Here is a 23007-nt window from a genome sequence, read left to right as displayed (position 1 = left end):
GTGGCCGAGGGCGCTGTTAAAAGATGACCACAACTGGGGAAAGCTGTTCAGATGCCCACTCAGTTTAACTGACATCGAATTGCAGCATTCACCGTGACAAACCTACTGCCACAAGCCAGGCGGTGGCTCAGTGCCAGGTCACAGCAGTGTTTTCAATCTCATGGCAAGAGGTTCACTGACAGTCTGCCAACAGTCTTGTCACCTGCACACTTGGACAGTACCTTTCACTTCAGGCACCTCCTTGCTCTCGCAGCCCAAAGCATGACTGCTGGCATATGTATGCCGTAGTGGGGGATACCGGTGCTTACAGAGAGGAACAGCCCAGCAAGAGCCAAGAGCTGTCAGGATGACGAGAGATGGGGACACACCAGGGCTGTACCTCACACCATCAGCACATTTTCTTGGAAGTCCTGGCTCCACTACAAACATAAGGGAGAGACCTCAGAGGCACCTCTGGATCAGATCTGTTCTGAAGCTTTAAATTCAGAAAGAACAACTATTGTGGAGGTGGAAAGGAGGGAGTGCCGTTCATGCTCCAAAGACGTCTCAGGGTATAAATCATCCCACTTCAGTACAAGCCTCTATGACCCTGAGGTGTTGCTGGACAGGGAAAGCTCATCCCCAGCTGCACAGCACAGGCACGGCTTGGAGCAAACCTTTCAAAGGGAGACAAGCCCTCAGGGTACAATCTGGAGTGCCATCCTGGCTCCATTTCTGCACACAACTCCTGCAGAGCATCCTCACCCCTTTCTCCCTGAGTCTTCCTGGGGGTTGCCAAACCTCCCACCACCCCAAACAGAAATGCCCCAGTGGTTGCAGACATCACTCGGACAAACCCCTTCCCCAAGATACGCCACCCAACCCAATGACACGTAAACCACACACTAAACATGTGGCAATGGACAATTTGTTCTTTATTGATTAAAAATTAGAGACATGCAGGAAAATACAAAGTCCAAAAAAGGAAAAAAAGCCTGAATATTTTACATCTTTCATTATAATCTACAATACACCAAAGTTGTGAAGAGGATCCATTTTCATTAACAGAGCATTGTCCTTAAAAGTAGGAACTAACTTAAAATTACCACCTGTTTCCAGGTTCAGATCAGAAATTTGCACAAAAACCAAATCCTTAATGACACTGGAAAACAAATTATGAACAGCATTGGCACTTACTGGAACAACAACAGAAAAGACAGTTGTCTAGCACTGTAATAACCCAAGTAAATATTTTGGATCCCTACCCAAAAGATCTGGAGATCTATAGAGCAAATAACATCAGTTTCTTCCTTACTTGTTTTCTCCATTAAAGAACTAAGAAGCCTTGGGTTAGTGTGAGCTCAAGCTCTCCAAGTCCTGGCTTCAGGAAGGTGGGGAATAAATAAATAGATGCTGCATTGTTCCATTTGAGCAGTTCGAGTCCTACCTTTCTCAGCACCAGTACACAAATGAACAAGGAGGTCCCCATGGCATGCAGGCAAAGGGAAAATAATACTGTACCAAGACTACCTTGTCTCCAAATCCTAAAGGTTTCCGCTACAACCATATCTAGCTCAGGGTGACATGAAAATCGAGATGCCAGCCTACTCTTCCCAAGCCAAGCAGCTCAATGGGGGAAGCCATAGGGAGTGCTTTGTTGTCAGACAACAGGAGAAAGTGCCAGAAATGCCACATGCACGTGCACGCGCACATTTGGCCAACCCAGCCACCATCAACTCCCTGGTATAGGGCACCCGCTTCCTGGGCTCTTGAGAGCATCTGCTCAGCACCCGGGGATGCTCTCGCTCCCAAACCCTCTTTCTCTCCCTCCCCTTCCCACACACCAGCCATGGGGCTGCAAATAGCCCATGAGGACATACCCAATATCCACCTAGAGGATAAAAGCAACTAGGGTGGTATAAAAAGAACACAATTCAGGAAGTTTCCACAGCTGCTCATAGAGAACAATATATAAATACAGATTGTTCATCTGAAGACTTGGAAAAAAAAAAGTCCTAATTGAACCCAGTCATTCTGCTTTAACACTCTGTTTCTGCATTGTTTGTGGCTGATGGAAACCAAACACGTTTCCATCTGCGTGTTAAATTACAGGCTTACAATTTCTGTGTAGAAAACACTCCAGAGCCAATAGCAGTTACAAAGGCCAACTGTGAAACAGTAGGAAGAAAAAAAAAGAATCAACACCATTTATTATTCACATATTGCATTACAAGTGTCTCTTATCAAACTCGGAGTATAATTTATATTATTCACGTAGAAACTCAAATTCAACACCACATAGAAATAAAAGCTAAATACGTGTGTGACAGGGTTTCAGTGACATCCTGATCAAACGTGGAGGCTTGGACCGACGAGAAGGCTGACGACCCAAGCGATTAGTGCAGGAGGGACACAGCCCGGCGCTCGCTTGCCCAGTACTACCACTCTACTGGCGATTCTTTATTGCTGTAAAACACGACAGGGATGGTTCCACGGGTACCAGTTTGCAAAGGACTGGGAAATACGTCGGGAGGACTCGCGCAGCCAGGCGTAACAGACTGGGGTTCAGGAACAGTTCGAAGTGCATCTTTTCCAAACACAGAGTGACACAGATCTCCTCTCCCTCTGACCACGAATATTTTGTTGATCATCTGAAAGACCAGTTTCCAGACAGCAATGCCTTGTCGGTCTGCTTCAAGAACAGACTACATCTAAGATGCAGAATGAAAGATGTTTTGAGGAAGGACTGCTTAACATAAATCAAAAGGTTCAGCCCTCATGCCACGCCTGGCACTCATGTGGAGAGAACCAAAAGAGTAAAAAAAAAAAATTAAGGCAGTTTACAAAGGGAAGCTGATTTCTAACACCTCAAAGTCAAGGAACTTCTCAAAAACACAAACACAAGGGAAGAAGACTCTCCCTCCCGTGGGTTAAGACTTGGCTTGCTTTCTCAGGTGCAAGCATTCAAACCAGCAGTTTTAAAAAAACACAGCCGAAGAGAAGCAGATTTCTCAGCACTCCAGGTGACCCAAACAACATGTACATTGGTGTTTCAGATGGAAGGAGAAGCAGGTAAAGAACAAAGAAGATCCGTTCAGTATTAAAACTTGTGCAAAAATAGCAAGTGAAAAAAATGAAACCACATGTAAGCAAACATTTAGGCAAGATCATCAGAGCAGTGGAACCCCCTGCTTCGTACTCAGTAGTATTTTTCTTTAAAGTAAGGCAATAATAATATGAACATGCAGGCAATGACGTGGTGGATCTGCATGTTTGAGATGACAGATACAAAAACATGAGAGTTGTTTACAAAAGGTGTAAACGCCATCGGTAATTTCAGGAAGGTTTGTGATCCTATTAAGGAAAATGTTAAAGCTTCTAGGAAGGGGGCTGTAGTTCAATTCTTTGGCAGTAGTGGTTTTTTTTAGGCTAACAGAAGCATTACGAATATGCACATGTGGGTTCTCAGTTGGGAAACATCTCCTGGGACCATTGTTTAGCTGATGCTGAGCTGTGCAAATCCTATAAGTTTGCCATCATCAGGAATATCTGAGCCTTCAACACCAGATGCCTGAAACACAAGGAACAGAAATCCAAATAGCAACACACATGCTCTACCCTCCAATACGTACCATGCTACATACCACAACAAGGTGTATCAGATACCATCTGGGGAAGGAGCGGTCACAGGACAGCTCTGCACTGTATTCAGCAGCTGCCACTACCCAAAGTTAAAATCGAGAGTTTTTTTTTTTAATTTATTTTTTGCCTTTTTTTTTTTAAAGCTAGGAAGGGCTGGACTGAAGTTTTGCCAATGACTGCTGTGACTAGGGCTACATGCACTAACTGGGGCAAAACAAGTGAAAACTCTTTATAGAAAGTATCAAAAAAATGGCGTTTACTGCTTTACTACCAATAAACTGATTACACCTTTACTTTGCCACTATTAAGTACCTCTGAATTTCACCACCTCTGAAGGATTCATCTGCTGTTCTTTGTCCTCTCCTAGCCTATCTTCTCTTAGTCTTGGCTCTTTTCTTTTGCCCTTCCCCCCTCCCTTCATTTCCTCCTCACAGACAGTGTATCTGGACTTTCCCTATTTTCCTCCTCCAGGAAAGGAGTCTGTGGCATTTCTTAGCCCACTTACCTGCCCTGAAGTACTTCTACCTTTTCTGGGCAAGTGTACATTCCAAGCTCAGAAAACATGCTTTTGTAAAATTTTGATATGCTTATTAGCCGGGATAAGGGAATATCTGTGTTAGCACATCCCTCTCACATAGCTATTTAACCCAGGTACTGCTTAGAGGACAAGTGGGGAGCCTGCATCGCCTACTGTTAGACAACCAGTAGGAAACTTTGGGAAAGAAGGGAGGATTTAGAGTTCATACATCAGATGCCTACAGTAGACATCACAGGCATCTATATGCAATGCCTTTTCTCTTTGCAAGTGACAACTTGTTCAATTAGGGAACAGGAATAAATACCAGTTTGAAAGTGACGGATCTGTTTGCTTGGGGCTCTTCGACAATTTTCTGCAAATTAGCTGCAACTGAAATCACACACACACAAAGAAAACGGGCAAATATTAGGACAGGCTAGAGAAAAACATCCCAAACTCATTAGGCCTCTTTCTATTACTCAGCAAACTTAGAACTTTTTAAAATTATAGAAAAGGTTTAGGTCTTAATTAGGCTCAGTCTACTTAAATCTAAAGCTTTAAACTGTGAAAATTCTGTCATTTGTTACTATGCTTCTTTTTCAGAGATAGTTATTTTTTCCTGGATGTGGTGGGATTAGTAGTAATAAACTGCCCAACTGCAGCTGGAAAACCAGTTAATTTTGCACTAGCAGCCTTTCCAGATGTTGCAGCCTGTGTATAAGGAACAGTTCTGCTTGTTGTACTTGTAATACACAGGCAGTGCTGACAGTTTAAAAGTCTCACCTGCTGCACAGAAGGACACATTTAGCAAACTGTTACTAGAGGTAGCTGTTAATCTAGCTGTTTCATGCTCACTTGAAGCGCAGCAACACATGCTGCTACCCTAGTGCATGCACACTTCATACTTCCTTCCCCAGCCCCACTTAAAACAAAAAAGTCTGGCTGATTCCAGTCCCAGACCTCTCTTGCGCAGGACCTGTGAGCAGTACAGGCTTGTGAAGCAATTTGGCAATGCATATATGTCACATGATAATGATTTAGCTAATGCATTGATTAGACTTCATTTTGCATTACAAGGAACATTTGCTTCATAATGTTTCCAACGAGATTCTATTCTTGTGGACTGGGGGTTGCCTAAATGTACTGGCACAGAACTGCCACCAGAATTAACAGCAGTTTTGTAGAGCCACTGGGGTAGAGAACCAAGACCACAGCAAACTTTCCTAGTACCCACTAATCAGGCCATTTTAAACATGCAAAAAATTACTGAAATGGTTAGAGCAGGAAAAATAATATGCGATTACCTATTACCAGATCTCTGCCATCAACAAGACCTGCTGAAATGAGTTCTTGAGACACACCGTCAGCAGTATCTGTTGGGGAGAAACCCAAGAGCCAGTCACCACATAATAGAAATTGTCCAACTGATGAAGGCATCACATAGAAACCTAAAGGAGCTTGTACAAACCAAGCTGCAAAAGTGTTGTTTACACAAGACAGGTGTTAGGGTGTACACCAGGTGCAGTCAGACAGCTCTGAGCTATGCTGTCAAACTCTGATTTGGAATTCATCGAAGGGCTGCACTTTGGTCATATCCATGAAGAGTTTTACAGGAAGGGTCTTCTCAACAGCAGTGCTCCAAGCCCAACCATAAGGCAAGCCCTTTAGGAAGGCACTGTGGACAGATACTCATACAGGGTTTCCATACACACAACTGTACAACACCAAACACAGAACTTCCCCTTCACCACAACCACCTTCACACATTGGAATTTCCCACCAGCTCACCTCTCCCTGGGGTAAATTCAAATCGAATATCATTGAGCTCTTTTTTTGAATTCCTGTGGAAAGAAGAGAATTTTATATAGAAGAGACCATTTCATTGCACTAATCTGTGCCCAAAAGAAATGGCTGTCATTGAATAATCAGTCTGTGAAAAGAATTGAATTCATTGCACCCCTCCCCCTCATAGGGCAGAAACTAATCACTTGGGCATGCATCTGGAAGCAGGGCTCTCTGCACACTCTGCCTCTCAACCTGACAGAGCCCGAGTGGGCTGAAGTCCAGGATAAGCAAGTGCCACCTCTCTGGTATAAGGCCACGTTGTTCCACTGCCTCAGCAACTCATATCTGTCAGCAGATATATCCTTGGAGCACATCCTTCGGAGGAAGGAAGCACCCACATTATACAACTGTCCAGGAACGACTGGGAGGTGATGCTCAGAAGTCCCAGTCCAATGCCTATCAACAACCAACATGCCTACAGAGATGAGAGGCAGGTTCCTTAAATGAGAAACGTCAGTATGTGTAATGATAGTAGAACATGCTTACAATTCTTTTTCTGCCTATTTCTAGGGACATAGACCAAAATCCATGCCTTGAATGGGGTAAAAGCTCTTCACACTCAGAACTGGCTGAAGTCTGAAGTTGTGCCTAAATAGTGAGATGGTCCAGCACAAGGCCAGAACCCCTGGATCCCTGATCCCCTTTAGGGAACCCGGCTAATTCCTTCCTTCCCACCTGATTAGAGTTTGGTAATATTTATACAAATACCACAACCTCTTTCAGTCTACAGCTCTTGACACACTGAAGAAGTGGATGAGACAAACTGTTTTTCTGGGTCCCAGTTTCAGGGGAGTGGATGAAATCCAAGCTGACAAACAACATATAACCACCACCCTTTTAATTAAAAGGCAGATGGCAAGATGAACTACAGAAGTTTTCCAGTGTCCCTCTCTACAAAGGCTCACTTCGAGAGAACAGGTCAGTTCTGCGTCCTTACCTTAACCTTAGTACGAGGCTGATGGGGACTTTTGTATCTTCCTGTACCGGAGCTGCAGCAGGAGCAGGTGGGGCCTGAAATAGGATTATATCATTTTAAAGCAGATTAACACTTCCTTTCTCTGGTTTTAAAACTAGAGATAACCTTCATCAACTATAAATACAAATGAAGGTTTAACTCATCATTGGAATCATGACACTACAGTGAAAAAGACGACAGACTAATGAAACAGGAGAACTTCACGCTTAAATAGTAACCCAGGAGGTTCTCTCTGCAATTGTCTTGAAAAGAGTAAAAGCTACACAACTTTGAGAAATGCCAAAATGGCGGAAGACTTCAGAAGAAGTGCTAAATGTAAAGACTGCTTGCTTTGCATCAAAACTTAAGGTTTTGGGGCACTCATGACAGCTTCAAGACCTCCTGTGTTTTTATCCCTGCCCCAAACATCTGATTTAAAAATCTGATTTAAAAATCTGATACAGTTGTGAAGAGTACCTGGGAAATAATTTAATTGGCAGATTAGCATATAATCTCAGTTACTTTTTTGTGAAATCAAAGGCTTTAAGAGCAACTAGAAGCAATTTTACAGCTGCTTATTTTCACTTCTAAATTACTTCTGAGTAATTATTGGAACCTGTAATCAAAGCATTTTATATTGGTCAGCACCAGATTTCCAGTAGGAAAGATCCAGGAGGTGTCCATCTTTATAGCACTTGTGATACTTCAGTAAAGGGCTAACAATTAATCAATCTCCACCAAAAAAACCAAACAAAACAGAGAAGGGTCAGTCACTCTTCCACTGTGCAAGTCATCTGTCCTGCACATGCTGAAGCAGGGGTTTTAAATCTGCAGTAACAAGACAGACACAATGCTAGGCTGATAATTTAAGCCTAGAAGTCTTGACCAAGTTTTTTCATCTAAATCACTTGCTTTTTCATGAGAGAAAAAAATAACCCTTTGTTTAAGACTAGTATTTTACTCCATCTGTTGGTGCTCTTGGGCCAACAATGCAGCTCAGGGCTTCTGATTAGAATCTTGTTTCTGTTGAAGCTGAAAGCTTTACTAGGTCAATGAAAACAAACAAGGTTCACATAGAAGCCCAGAGGTCTGCAAAACCATAATGAACAGGCTACAAGAACCAGAGGAGAGCTATAAAGAACACCACACTGATAAAAAGAGCTGTAAAGAAGAACATACTGACAAAAAGGAGCTATAAAGAACACACTGACACAAAGGTATGAAGTTCACCTTACGACAAGCTACCAACAAATAAGCTATTGGGCACCAGTGGCAGGGAGCAAGATACTTTGCTAGTGCAAATCAAAACACGTTCACTGAGGCCAACACTGCTACTTCAATTTACCAAACAGAGTCCTGGCCTTCACAGCTGCTGGTGTTTCAACTGCTGCATAAAAGTCAGGAATTAAACACTGGACCTTTTTCAAGATATTTGAAGGGGTTTGATTTAAGTATTAAAGCTACTTTTAATGTAGCCAAGAATATGTCAGACCAACTCCACTATTTTTGTTTAATGATTAATGCACTGTCTTTAACAGCTTTGTAAACAAGAACATGAGCTGACTGCAGTGAAGTGATATATGTATCTTTCTACATTCTTTAAAATAAAAATAATGAAACATTTCTAGGAAGGAGTAAGTCTAAGAGTTATTTTTCTGAACCAACACTGCCAAGTCTCTTCCCCTTGGGTCTGCCAAAGGGTGATGCTAGCTTGGTCCCATCCAGCAGTGACAGCCTCTCCCCACCAACAAATGCAAACACTAGTGTCTTTTATAAAAGATGTGCCATCATTCAGGAGTCTGGCAAACTCTGCAGTCCTTTACTCCAGCAAACCACAAGACATGTTCCAAGTATCTCAGTAATGATCTGGGTTGGCAGTTTTTCTCTTTTTAACACAAGTCAGAGCTTTTTCCTGACTTTTCTATGCCTACGAATCTGACCTATATCCTACACTTTGGGGTGATGTAGCTAAGAATTAAACATGGAATTGTCAAGCTTTCACACTCCCTGTACTTCCCCTCAAAAAGGTCCATTCTCCCCTCTCTGCTTGAAATGGAAGTGTTTGAAAGCACCACAAGGTTCAGAGCTTCCCAAAGATGGGAGTTTCTCCACAATTTTTGACTGCTACAAGAACAGTTTCAACCCAGGCCTCCTGTCTCTCTTCTGAAGCCTGAAGAACTTGCACATTCTAGTTTCTCCCTCTCACTTTTCTCTCCACTCTTATCCCATAGATGCCAGTGATGCTGAGAGACACAATCAGAGCCTGTCTGTGCTGAACCTTAAACACCAGGAACAAGCAGCTGCTACTTAAATGAAACTCTCCTATTTTCTTACCTTTAACCTTGCCTCAAGCCAAACAGAGCCCACTCCCTAAACAGCATAAAAAGGCACTGCTCAGCCACAGAATAAGAATGAAAAGCTGCTGTGCCCACATTGACTGTCTGTCTTTTGCAAGCCACAAGGCCAGCTGTCACTTCTGCATAAGCAGCAGCACTGACACAACTCCAGACAAGCAACTTTCACGGCTTTAAATCATTTTAGCACATCTTGAACAGAACGGTGAAGTGCAAAGCTGAAAGCGGCTACGAAGGGTTTCTGATCTTACCTGGGCTGCTGCTGGGGCTGCTGGAGGAGCCTGACTAGGTGGAGGTACAGCAGTTTGAGGTTGTGCAGGTACTTGTCCTGTACCCTGAGGTAGTTGAGTAGGTGCCTGTGCTGGAGCATTGAGTGAAGGACCTGGCGGCTCAGCTGATGGGAATAGCTGTAAGCAAAAAGGCGTTTTAATGAGAACAGGAACTCAAGAGTTCTGACTCAAGCACCAGCTTTCCAAAAAGTGCTTGTTTGCTGCATAAATCACTCCGAGAAGTTTAATGCCAAGGGCATTCCAGGCCTCCAGGACACGAACACTGATCCCAAGTTGGTATTCAAGGGGTTTAATGTTTCCTCATGTCCAGGGACCCCTTCTGCCATGATATTTTCAAGTTTTACTCACCAGTAAAGAAGCATAAGAAACCAAGATAGCAGCACGGCTGTGGATCTTGGACAAGAGTTACACACTACAGCTAGCAAGGCTGAATGCACACAGATCATATCCTAGCTTGGACGAGAGCACCCTATCCTCTAGTTTCCCCCCTTCTCAGAATCCAAGACCTACTTTTATTTCCAAGTAGCCATGCAATCAGAGCAGAGCAACTCCGCTTTGACTTGTAGTTCCTTTCAGAGAACACAGCCTAGCAAAGCACTGGGATAACTATTGACAATTTATCCATTCGTAAAACAAATGTCAGAGTCAGAACAATCCGGATATTCAACTGAAAAGTGAATTCAGAGCTTAAGTTCTTCAAAACACACAAGACAAGACTGTTTAGGATTGGACTTAAAGTTAGTCCCTTGCAAAAAAACCACATATGCAATTAATTTGAGGGTGGAAGAAAAGGGCTACGTCAAAGTTTAACCCTTTTTACCTCTTGTTTTATTTAGAACAGAGAAACTGATTTTGGTATGGTAGCCAAAGAACTGTAAGCTTGATAGCACTTCTTCAGTGTGCCCTCAACTTACACCGCTAAGTTGTAGGAAATAAAAATCACCTTGAATATTGAAAACCTGGGCAGCAGACCTCCAAACCACAATATATATAAAGTGATGTATCACAATGGGGAAATTCATCCCAAAGGGATTCTGGTTTTCAGCTTTTTCTTTGAATTTAGAGTTTAATGTCAAATTACAGTGGCAGAACTGTAGTCTTTCTTAAGATCTCCCTTTATAATCAATCCTTGGAAACAGATGAAGGAACAACAGGACAGCCTAACCCAAGACTAATTTCTAGGAGACAGCCCTGTTTATCTTTCCACACAGGTAGGGAAAAGAAAGACATAGCACAGTGTCTAGAAGATAAGCAGTCTCTATCATTGAAAGATAAGATATACTAATATTCCTAATGTAAGAAACACAGCACAGAACTGCAGATTATAAATTGCAATTGAAGTTTGCTATTAAATACTACTACAGATTTATTTCACAATTCTGAGCATAGGTTCCAAACCAGTGAATTAGACTATGCAAACCAGACATTTTAAAGTTGTGTTTTGTTGCATTTTTTTTAAAGATGAAAACAGAACACAATTGTTGTGCTTAGGTTGTTCTTGTGACCAATTCATTATCTTACAACAGACTTTTGCCATAGCAAGTAAAGTTGAAAAGATACATATCAAACTTACCTCAGAAAGACCTCTTGGCGTTACACAGCTAACAATTCCTTTTATAGGGAGGTTTTCAAGCAGAGCTCAGCTAGATACGGGCTTCTACTTTGCACAATATTGTTTTCAAAGGCTGATAAAAACATGTTCCTTGCAACAACAGCAATAACTAGGAGTCATCATTTCAGGAAGTCATTTGCAATTGTAACTTACCTCGGAATTCTGTACAGGTTCTTTCACTCTGGGAGACTGAAAAACAATGAAAAAGCTGTCATTACCTTGACAAAAATGAGACTTAATGACTAGAAGGACTTTTCTGAACCACACTGAAGATATGAAATCTACATAATTGTTTTCGAATTACATAGATGTATTAAGATGCATGATAAAAGGGAAGCCACACAATTTGTTGGCAAGCTAACCATATCATAATACCGCGAAACAGAATAGTTACATTTCAGGACTTGCAGTTAACATCTACACAGTGGCATACAATACCTAAGCTGCTATCATTGTTAGTCATTAGCAAAATCCAGTACTCTTGAATATCACTCAGACTGGATCAAACTACTTGTGCACCAGTATGGCAAAATCCATCTGAAGCTACCCAAGTCTTCACAGAATCACAGGATCACTAAGGTTGGAAAAGACCTGTAAGATCATCAAGTCCAACAAAAAAAAAAAAACACCAAAACAAAAATCACACCACCACACACACCCCCACAAAAAAAAAACCAAAACCACCCACAAACCACACCAAAACAACCCACCCACACCACACAGCACCATGCCAATCAAGCCACATCCCACAATGCCACATCCACACGCTCATTGAATACCTCCAGAGAGGGTGACTCTACCACCTCCCTGGGCAGCCTGTTCCAATGTTTCACTACTCTCTCAGTAAAGAACTTTTTCCTAATATCCAGCCTGAAGAAAAGTCTTGCAGAAAAAGATAAGCCACACAAATCTGCCTTGCAGAATTCTGCTAGGAAACAAATCCCCTTCATATACTTACGGAACTAGTTTGCAAACCAACTTGGTTAAACCATACAAAACCTTGGGGGGGGTGGGAAGAGGGGAGGGAGGAAATCAGCCTTATTTGTGCTGCTTTAGAAAGAAATCTCTCACCTGCTCTCCTTGCCCTTGGACTCTGCATTATGTTATGCTCTCCATGAGAGAATGCAGAAAACTGACAGCTGTAGACAAGTTCAGCAAAGAGATCAGTGGAATGGAGGGGAAAGCGCAGTCAGAGCAACACGACCGATCTTTGCTTATCAGTGAAACAAGGATAAAATGCATTAGCTATTTCACATAAGCAGGAAGGAATTGCTACATACTCCTGGAAAGCCCTGCAATTAAGAGAGCCTGCAGCTTTGACTTCTAACAGGTCCAATTACCACGTGGAGCTAGACAGGTGGGATGGCTTGGTCCATGCTGGGATTAATAAAATAGATGTTCCTTCTCCACACAATGGTCTAAAAGATAGGTTGCGATTAGGACAGTACAAGTTTGACAGAAGAACGTAAGCCTCATCATGCCAGTTTATGCACTAACCAATACCACTAACTTAACCAGTGCAGATCAGAGCAATTTGTAACATATGACCCAGAGACCTCTCATGAGACAAAGTAAAAGCTCTTATTCTCAGAACAGCAAGTTGCAAAAAGCCCTCTGGACAGGAGGAGAAGGAACAGTTCCTTCACAGTGACTATGTGCAGACAGTGTCAGGAAAAAAGTCACGCAGCTGGAAAGGTAAAGCCTGAAATACACCTCAATATGTTGAACCTTCACTTGACAGTTACCAGGCAAGAGGAGAAATATGGCATGGCTCCCAGAGATAAACAGCCATGCTCCACATCTGCAGGCCACGGCTGCAGCACTGTTCTTTCAGGCACAAAGCTCATATCCAAGAGTACCCGGATGCCTCAAGGAATAATGCAAAAGGAGCTTGTCTCAAAGACTGCAGTGGGCTAGACACTGTACAGACAAGTATGGAAACACTGGCCCTGCCCCACAGCTAACAACTAACCCAGATAAATGGCAAACAGAGGTAAACTACGGAAAAACATGAACAGACAGAAAGGAAGTAGGACAAACATTATAAGAAGTTTACCTAATTAAGGCACAAATGGGATGACTTTGGGGATGTGCTGAAATATATTTGTTCTAGCTTACTTTTGCTTGTGTAATCAGAGATGATGTGAGTAACCAGTGAAATGCGACCACACCGCATGCCACTGCACAACTTTATTGAGTAACAGAAGGTGAATGATTTAAAAGCCCACACAGCACACTTGCTCTAATTTGAATTCAAGGTTTTAAATACCAAGAGCAAAGAAGTTCAGTAAGTCTTTATATCCAAAAGGTAACGCTGAGCCAGCAAGTCAGCTTATTCAATGAGTTGGGCAGATATTTCTGGTTGTTTGTAATAAATACTTGTCTGCTTTCAAGTGCAGTCCTAGCAAAAGACCTGTAAAATACATGTTTGTACATATTAAATTCACCTTATTTTTTTCTATAAAGTGAAGACAAGCAAAAAATACAAACACTTCACATTTATGTAGAAGCTTTTATGCAGAATTATACTGAAGTATTTTCACAAATTAAGTCAATCTGCAAGGCATTCTTTTACTTTAAGGCTGGCAGCAATAAAATGCAGGTACAGCCTGAATCACAGAATGGTTTGAGTTGGAAAGGACCTTTAAAGATCCATCTAGTCCAACCCCGCTGCCATGGGCAAGAATAAAAAGGTAACACCTAGTTAATATAAGTTATTCTATCTTGCAACTTAGTTAAAATTGCAGAGGGATTACAAGCAAGTGAAATTTACACCCTGCGTTTGAAATATGGCCAAAACACAGGATTAACACTAGTCCTCAACAACACCACCATGGCAAACACTGGCAGTTAAAATACAAGTCTTAAGATTGCTTGAAAAGGGATCAAATGCAAGAGGTACACAGGTGTTCCTATCCTTTCACCTTCAGGCTGAAGAAAATTACTCAAAAGCTGTGCACAGGAAAGACACCCAGGGCAGGATTCAAGCACCTAAGCAGACATGTAGTGAGTTCTAAGATGCCATGGTGCCCTTCCTGACCTCCAGAAAGGTATGGGTCTCCCAAAGTTCTGCATTATATCTACACAGGGTAATATATGTCTACATTTCGGTAACTGAATTGAGATCTAATGCTCCAACACTCATCCTAAAGGTTTCTTGAATGGGAGACCTAGAAGTAAAGGCCAAGGACAGCCCAAATTAGAGAGATCAGAACAGACAGCAGTATAAGGAAATATGGCAAAGCCCCAAGAAAAAAAAAAGGCTTGAAAAGGAGCTTGTAAACATGTGTGTCAAACTGCTCTCTCCTGCATAAGAGGAATGAAATAAGTAAGTACTATTCAGAACACAGTAAACAGTGCAAAATCATAGTATTCTGAGCTTAGAGATACGATAGAACAAGTTCTAAGTAACCTCTGCAATAGTTAGGGTCTTTCACAATATTCCCTCCAAAAATGTCTTTATATTTTAACCTACAAAAGGAATTTAGAAGATTTCAGCTTACAAAGGATCAAGAATTTCAGTAGTATCCACCTGGTACCAAGAGATCCTCCTTGACTGTGTAATACAAAGCTGGATATAGTAAGTTCTTTAAAAAGACACGATAGTTATTGCCACAAAGTACAGAATTACCGTATCAATAGCAGCCTTTAAAAACCCAAGCATTTCCAAGGATGCCAAAAAGATGCAAAATCTTGCATTCAATATTTAAGTGTCTACACAGAACACCAGCAGAAGAAAAAGCAATGAAAGAGAAGCGAGAAAAGTTCAAGTTGTAAAGGTATAAATGCTTCAAACCAATACTGCCTATTTTTTCCTTTCATATTGAAAAGCTTCCTCTAAAAATCCTGCACTGTCTCACTAATTCAATTACAGAATGATTAAAACGCATAGTCCACTTCAAGCTACCTGCTGTAGTGAAAAGGGAACCAGCAAGTCATTACAGTCAAAATCCACACTACTGACTACTGAGGAAGACAATCTGGAAATTTACTGTAATCTTTTAGTTGATCACTATGTATTACTCCTCTGTGTTTCTGGGGGTTAGTCTGGGCTTGGGGTTTTTCATGCATGTGTTGCAGGGGGTTGTGTGTTTCTGGTGATTTTCTGGTGATTTTCAAGTGCTAGACTAATCACTCCTTGGGACTTCAGGGATGCCATAACATTTTTCTACTAGCACTAATCAATTTCAGTGTAACTGAGGGGACAGAACCAGGCCCTGTGTGTTTCAGATATCAGCCATAAGAACAGGCCCTATTGATTTCAGCTCCATCCTGGAGAGGGCAGTAGGACAAAACCTCTCCTGACACTTCCAGAAGAGAGCATCTCAAACAGTCAGCACCCTTAAAAACAAATTAAGTGAATTAGTATGCTGAGCTGGGAGCAGACCACCTGTATTCATGTTCCCAATTGTGCTCAACATACCTGAATGAGACAAGCTGTGCCCCAGAATGATGACAGAAAAAGAGATCAATACAATTTCTTCAACCTTCAGTCTGCTTTCTCTGGTTCAGCTACGAACTTGAGGGGATGGACTATAACTTACTGTGTATCATACTTTAGACAAGGCCAAGTGCTTCCCAGGGATATTTAGACATACCACAGTTAGAATACAAAACAGAGACAGTAGAGCTATCAGAGTTTGAGGACCCACCCTGAGCTGTGAAATTGCTGCTCTGCCTTCCTCACTTTCTTCATCTAGTTCATCATCACTCCATTCCCAGCCACCATCTTCAGTCTTATGAAGACGTCCGCTGGAACCTGGGACTCTCCGGACCTGCTCAGCACAAAGACAGAGAACTGATATGTCAAGCAGACGGTTCCTACAGTTGATCTTTTTTAGGAGAAATAGCACAAGAGCATCTTCAGGTTGCACCATCTGCCAGGATGCTTTAGTATTTTATTGAGATGTCTAGCTCTGTATCTAGAAAATGCTGTACTACAATAATTCTGTTTTAAAATGTGAATACAAGCATAAAAAACACCTAGTATGACTGTAACAGCAAGAGCCCAGGAGATTTTCAGTACCTTTTTGGATCTTTCGGTGATTGTTGGTGCTCTCTGCAACATCTTCTCTTGTAAAAATTCTTTATTCTGAAAAAAAAAAAAACCCAAACATTTGCATTGCTGAAAATGCCCTTTGAATCCTTCAGTGTCTCTGATAAAGAAATTGTTAAGCTATTTCTAGCAGAAAATGTTTTACATGTTTCATCCCCAATCACCCATGGATATTAACCACTTTCTTCCTTTCAACTACAGTATATGATCACAGAATCAGAATCACAGAATCACTACAGCTGGAAAAGACCTGTAAGATCATCAAGTCCAACCATCAACTAACACCACCATGCCCATTAAACCATGTCCCACAATGCCACGTCCACACGTTCCTTGAACACCTCCAGTGATGGTGACTCCACCACCTCCCTGGGCAGTTTATTCCAGTGTCTCACCACTCTCTCAGTAAAGAAATTTTGCCTAATATCCAGCCTAAACCTCCCCTGGTGCAACTTGAGGCCATTTCCTCTTGTCCTGTCACTTGTCACTTGGGAGAAGAGACCAGCACCCACCTCTCTGCAACCCCCTTTCAGGTAGTTGTAGAGAGCGATAAGGTCTCCCCTCAGCCTCCTCTTCTCCAGACTGAACAACCCCAGTTCCCTCAGCTGCTCCTCATAAGACTTGTGCTCCAGACCCCTCACCAGCTTCGTCGCCCTTCTCTGGACACGCTCCAGCACCTCAATGTCCTTCTGGGAGTGAGGGGCCCAAAACTGAACACAGTATTCGAGGTGTGGCCTCACCAGCACCGAGTACAGGGGCACGATCACCTCCCTACTCCTGCTGGCCACACCATTTCTGATACAAGCCAGGATGCCGTTGGCCTTCTCGTCCAATATCTTTTAAGCTAGCGGTGGCACTTTCCCCATGCAAAGTGATAAGGGAATTAACAATCAAGGGGCTGTATACTATTCCGTCTGATTTACTGGCGAACATGCTTATACTTATTATATCCCAGCATCTGATACCCTGCTGAGACATTTGGCTTTCTTCCATTCGCTATACCACCTGGATCCAGCCACTTAGCTTTACTATCTTGCCCCTAAATTTATGCCTGTCAAACTGTCAAAGGCAAACCTCAGATGTCAGGTAGGTCGGGATGCAGGAACCTCTATATGCTGGAGTAATAAGACCCAGAAATTAGGGCAACGGGAGTTAGAGCGGCTGGGGAAAAAAAAAGTGTACAGCACGTGATGTATAGAGAGGAACTAAATGCAGTGATCACAACAGATTAAATATTGGGAAACTGCTGTCATGCTTTACTATATTAAATTTCCTCTTCAGCAAGCTACTCTGGACTGGCTAATGTGTGGGCTCCTGGGCGTACAGTTTTGCAACCGCTTGACTGCAGAGTCAAACTGCTGGCTGCAGGGGAAGCAGGTCAGGCAAGCACCCCGGATTAGCACTGGGTTCTGGCTGGGTATTTCACACAACATGAGTGAGGTTGGATAGCCCTGCCGTCTCTGCCCATGAAGTGCTCCCAGAACTCCGCTGTGATGGTTTCTTGCACATAGGATGGAGAGCCTCAAGACACATGCTGTCACTTCCTGATAAGTGGCTCTCAGCATTATCAAAACATACTTTTACATAACATAGACTGTATTTAAATATATGGTTCAATATAGACATATAGAAGTTGGACTCTTCTGTCCTCAAGTTACAGCTGTCAGTTTGGCAGTGGCTGACGTATGAAAGCAATTTAACACTGAGTGTTAACTGGCAAATATTTTCACTTCGGGTGCTGGTTTAAGTATTGCCTCATTTACAATAATGTTAATTTTCTATCACCACATGTGCTAATATGTTACTCTGCAGCAGCTTAATGAAAGCATGAAGGAGATTTCACACATAATGAAGTATAACATGAACCAGAACTCGCATAACCAAACAGAGAAAGGTCAGCAATGTGTAAACTATCTTGTCACTTTGGACACCAAGTGTATATCCAGTATACAGATGCAGACTATTCAGTTGCCTAAAAATCCCATAATGGACAATGAAAACTAGTTAATACTGTCAAGAGCCCAGACATCAATTAAACTTGCCCTAAAGCAAACTCCTACATTTCATAAACTGGATCACCCTCTAGACTTCCTTGGTTGTACTTGTTAGATTTCTGTCAGCTTTAATAGGACATCCAGCTCCTGTACAGATTACAGATACCTAGATGTGGCCACTTCCATTTAAGCATCTTAATCTGGGAGCTGAAAACTACTTTGATTAATTGGTGATGCTGCTGTGCTATCCCAGATATCAGATATCTTTTTGACAGTTTAATCTGTATTCTGCTATAAAACCCATGTATTTTGATCACAAACATGCCACAGAAAAAGCAAGCAAACAGAAAACATTTCCTCATTCCCATGGAAATATAAATTCTCCCTTGTATTATTTCTGTCTGTCTCCCTCAATAAGACCTTGCACATTGCCTATGCACTAATCTCCAGGCAGTAATGACATAAATGCCCACCGGCAGTTCACTTCAAGGCTAAAAATGGGAGTTTCCTACTCTTTTGTATCTCAGGACCCTCACTTTCCGTAAAGCAACACAGGGTGAAATAGTTTTAGGTAGCCCTCTGCACAGTGGGCCTCATTCACTGCTTTGCGTACAGACTGATTATAGAGTTTACTAAAATATAAGTTACATTTACCACCACAGAGACCTTTATGGTTGGACAGGCAGCCAGAATGGCACCATTACAAGAGAAGAAAACACACCAAAAGCCACTGAAAGACATTTACATGCTCACGAACTTCTAGATAATTTCTCTTAATAGCAGCATACACAAGGAGGTACAGAAGAGGGGTTTCATTCTGTTCATTCACAGTGACCCATTCAACTCACTCAGCTATGCTAGCCCTAAGTGAAACAGCTCGCACTCATGCCAATAAAGCTGTCACCATACCTATCATACTTCTGAAAAGTCCTCTCCACAGCCTCTGCACAGATCGGTTTAGGAAGCGTTTTCTTACCTTTGCTTTCGTGAAAAATTTGTGTCTTAAGAGTTCTGCTGCTGTCGGTCTGTCAATAAAAACAGATGTAGAAAAGACAATTATAAATGCTCCCTTTCAACACAACGGTCTTCCAGGTTGCTGCAGCTTGTTGTTACACGGCATCTCATAAGGGCATCGGCTTCTCCTGCACAATTCCCCTAAAAATCAATGTATTCCAAGTAAATTTTACACCAGCAGTCTTTTAAACACTCAGCGTGTTCTGATCAAAGCCTATTCTGTTCAAAAGCGGTGAATAACTCGGGGGGGGAGGGGGGGGGGGCAGATGCTCCATTTTGATGCTGAACTTGAGTCTCTTAAACCCAGTTTGATAGGATCTCAGAAATAATCTGCTCAACATTGAAATTAAGGATCACCACCTACAGCAGCAGTGCAGTACTTGCCATGTGCAAGTAATATAGCTATTTCAGAGACACATGATTATATATGCATAATTAGCTCTATTAAACACAGGCTGGATGATAAAAAAAGAGCAAGTCCAAATTATTTTCCCCTTTAAGTTAAGCTTCAGGATAAATACTGAATAATGAAAGACATCCCTTGGTCAGTTTAGAAGGAACTTTCTAAAGACTCAGTCCTACATGAGAAAGTACCAGCTTACAGCATTTCCCACACTGCAAACTGTGCTTAAATAGTAACAGAGTTTAATTAGTGATTTGTGAAGGCCATTCATCACAGGATTTATTTCAACTCAGACTACTTGAACAAAAATCATCCACCTTATAGAAAGGGAGCCCCCAAAATAATCGAAAAGCAACTGCACTAAATTCTCCTCTTTGAGAACCCATACAATATGCATAAGCGTATCTGATACTGCTAGTTGCTCTTTATGGGCCAACCTCCTGCTCCCATAGTCAGGATGATGACAGTGGCTGTTAGCGGTGCTTGAGAAGAGAGAAGGGACATGCCACAATTCGAAGTGATTATGTTTAATTCTGATCAGCACACATCCTAACCTGCAGGGATAGGATATGCTTTAGAAAGGAGAAAAAACATCATGCTGGGGAAAACACCCTGCTATCAGCATTTATCAAGCACTCCACTGGATTCATTAAGCATTTCAAGCATAAAGCTTGTTAGAAGAGAGAGATCCCATCTCACAGTGCCTGAGAAGCCTTTGTTCCTGGATCCCTCACAAGAGAGAACTGAAAAATGTCTTCATTATTATTATTATTTTATGAAATTTCTTTTTTCTTTCCAGAATTAGTTTGCTTACCGAAGAAAAAAGAAAACTAAGAGGTACAAAAACTGATCTGGGGGAATGCTGGTTTCTTTCCCTTTGCATTTTACGGAACACTATTTTTAAGGCAGGATGAACACTCCTTTAAACAGCTTCACAGACTGGTAAATGCTATGACTGCTCTCCACAGAAATACATCTGAGCTATCCTATGTGACAGGCTGTGGATTTTAAATAGTACCATAGACAGCCGGACCCTCATGCAGCTTTGAACAATACCATAACATAATGACACAATGCTATCCTGGTAACCACAACATATGCACCACCCCATCGGTAGTATTTCTAACATCGATGAGTAGTCAAGCTACTGTTACAAGGAAGACTGAAAGTGTCGTCAGGTCACTTAAGCAATCTGTATTAATGAAAACATGTTGGTAAAATTTGCCAGTGTTTTTCCTGATTATTTTTCCCCCTAAAGCAAATATTACTTATAATTAAGCAAGTCAAAACTACACTGAAAGCCTTCTTTGCACTGGCATATTTAAAAAGGTTTACTTATGAAGCTTGGCAAGCAAACACATATTGCCCAACATGTAATTTCTGATTTATAAACACAGAGCAATTTTGACTGGGAACAAAACATGAACTGCAGTCACCTGCTGGAGGTGGTAAGGGGGAGAATGGCACTACACATGCAGTGGACTGGGATGCACTCTCATTAACCCAAATGGGAGATGTGTGCCCTGGCCAGGCACGATGCCAGGCATTTATCCTTAAAAATAAGGACAGCCAAGAGAATTTGCTGCCACACAGAAAGATTGCTGTGTTCATTGTGACTGAAAGGCTGGAGGGGCAGACAGTGTACCAGCTTTAAAAAAATACGGAATACAGTAAGTTTTGTGGTTTTGTTTCAGGGGTTATTTTAATTTATTTCAGTGTTTCCTGTTCTTACCTTTTTTCAGGATCTTTTTGTAGGCACGATGAAATCATCTTCCTAAATGATTTCCCATACTTCTTCAGCATCTCCTTATCTTGCACACCAGTTTCCAAAGACGGAGGATCATTTTGTAGCGTCAGCATTAAAACCTGAAAGAATTACATGTATTGGCAATGAGATTTTTCTCGGCCTTTGTTAGAGACAGATCTTGGGAACACTGTATTTTCGACAAGCATTTTCACCAAGCATCTGAGTCAACAAGGACTGTTTCATTATAATGGCTCTCTGAGGCTAGCCTGAACTCAGAGTGAAGTTTCTTACAATTTAGACTGTCTCCTCTCATGCACCAGACAGCAAAAACTCACCTGCCCTTTCCTCAAGGCAATTAGAGGGTCTCTCCTCTTCCCTATGCATCCCACATTCACTAACTTTGTAAAAACAATTATTTTCAGAACCTTTATACCTCTGCAAATTCTGACTGTCATCTGAGAGGTTCAAGACTCCTACAACATGATCTAGAGAGTTACCTCCACCTCCTTTCCTTGAGAAGCCAAGATAATTTATACCCAACAGCCTATGCTACTGTTTTCCATCACATGTCCTGGCCCACTGTGCAGTCTGCTGGCCAAACACAAGGTCGGGATGTGCTTTTAGGCCTGTTTGGTGTGATTAAAGGCACAGACATAGCAGAACTTCCAGCCTTCCTCATTTGAGATGAGCAGTTGCGCAAGGCATTTGATTCAAAGGCTCTGTTTAGATCTCCCTGCAGGTATTTCTTAGCTAGAAATCAAATAAATGTAAAAACAGAAGGGCAACGCAAAAAAATACAAGGGTTCACTTCCATGTACTAACGCAACAGCAGGTGAAGACATTTCTCACACAAGCACCCATCAAGCCAAACTGATTATTTCCTTCACATCACTCAGATAATCTGAAGGAAAGGAAGAAAATTACTCATTTCCATTTTCACTTGTCACCTACATACAGATGGATATCTATTTTTAGAAAAGGAAGCAGCACATAGCACATTTAAATAGCTTTCAACAGCTATATTGCTTAGGGCAGCAAGAGCCCATCAATCTAGCTGAAATTATACAGTCCATGACAGAATTCCCTGCTTTTTTCCCCTCTCCTTGGAGGGTCACTTAATGCATGGGTCATTTTGCTGCGTAACAAAATTAATCTGCAGTGAAATACAATTACATTCAATAAATAAAACACAGAAGTCCTCTTGCAGGCTGCATGACTGGAACCCATACCTAATAGAATTGGAGACTCATAATTCTATCTACCATGTGACAACACACGATACTAAATAGGCGATCTTTGTATTCAAAGCTACAACCCATGCATTCAAAACACAATAAACAGAAGTACAATTTGCAGAAGCTACTGCAAAATGCTACCAATAATCACAGCACAGAAGGAAGTATCAATGAAAACAGCAAGAGCTAAATCAGCAACATGTTTCCCTGAACTCCTCGCCGCTCTGCCACAATCACCATTATGGTACAAACTTTAATGGCATTTCTAAACCGCTCAGCTACTCAACAGTGCCTGCACAGAGATGACACAAATCTTAAGATTAATACTATTCTACGAGAGTTAAACCAGTGCAAAGTCCTGGCA

At 41.8% G+C, this 23007-nt stretch overlaps 1 protein-coding gene across 1 annotated transcript in view; it reads right to left on the bottom strand.

Moving 5' to 3' along the window:
• Positions 1 to 896: 896 nt before the first annotated feature.
• OXSR1 (oxidative stress responsive kinase 1) overlaps positions 897 to 23007 on the bottom strand; it is a 94025-nt gene continuing 71914 nt past the window's right edge. The window contains exons 8-18 of the mRNA XM_059818477.1: positions 21394 to 21527; positions 19221 to 19269; positions 16221 to 16286; positions 15847 to 15969; positions 11348 to 11383; positions 9544 to 9699; positions 6921 to 6994; positions 5927 to 5979; positions 5443 to 5511; positions 4464 to 4528; positions 897 to 3550 (exon numbers count right to left, since the gene is read on the bottom strand). Coding sequence (XP_059674460.1) covers positions 3476 to 3550; positions 4464 to 4528; positions 5443 to 5511; positions 5927 to 5979; positions 6921 to 6994; positions 9544 to 9699; positions 11348 to 11383; positions 15847 to 15969; positions 16221 to 16286; positions 19221 to 19269; positions 21394 to 21527 — 900 coding nt within the window. The 3' untranslated portion in view covers positions 897 to 3475. The remainder of the gene's footprint in view (positions 3551 to 4463; positions 4529 to 5442; positions 5512 to 5926; positions 5980 to 6920; positions 6995 to 9543; positions 9700 to 11347; positions 11384 to 15846; positions 15970 to 16220; positions 16287 to 19220; positions 19270 to 21393; positions 21528 to 23007) is intronic.

This window comes from Gavia stellata, chromosome 6 (assembly GCF_030936135.1).
Source record: "Gavia stellata isolate bGavSte3 chromosome 6, bGavSte3.hap2, whole genome shotgun sequence".
NCBI classification, from domain to species: domain Eukaryota; kingdom Metazoa; phylum Chordata; class Aves; order Gaviiformes; family Gaviidae; genus Gavia; species Gavia stellata.
This window is presented reverse-complemented; position numbering and strand designations above follow the sequence as displayed.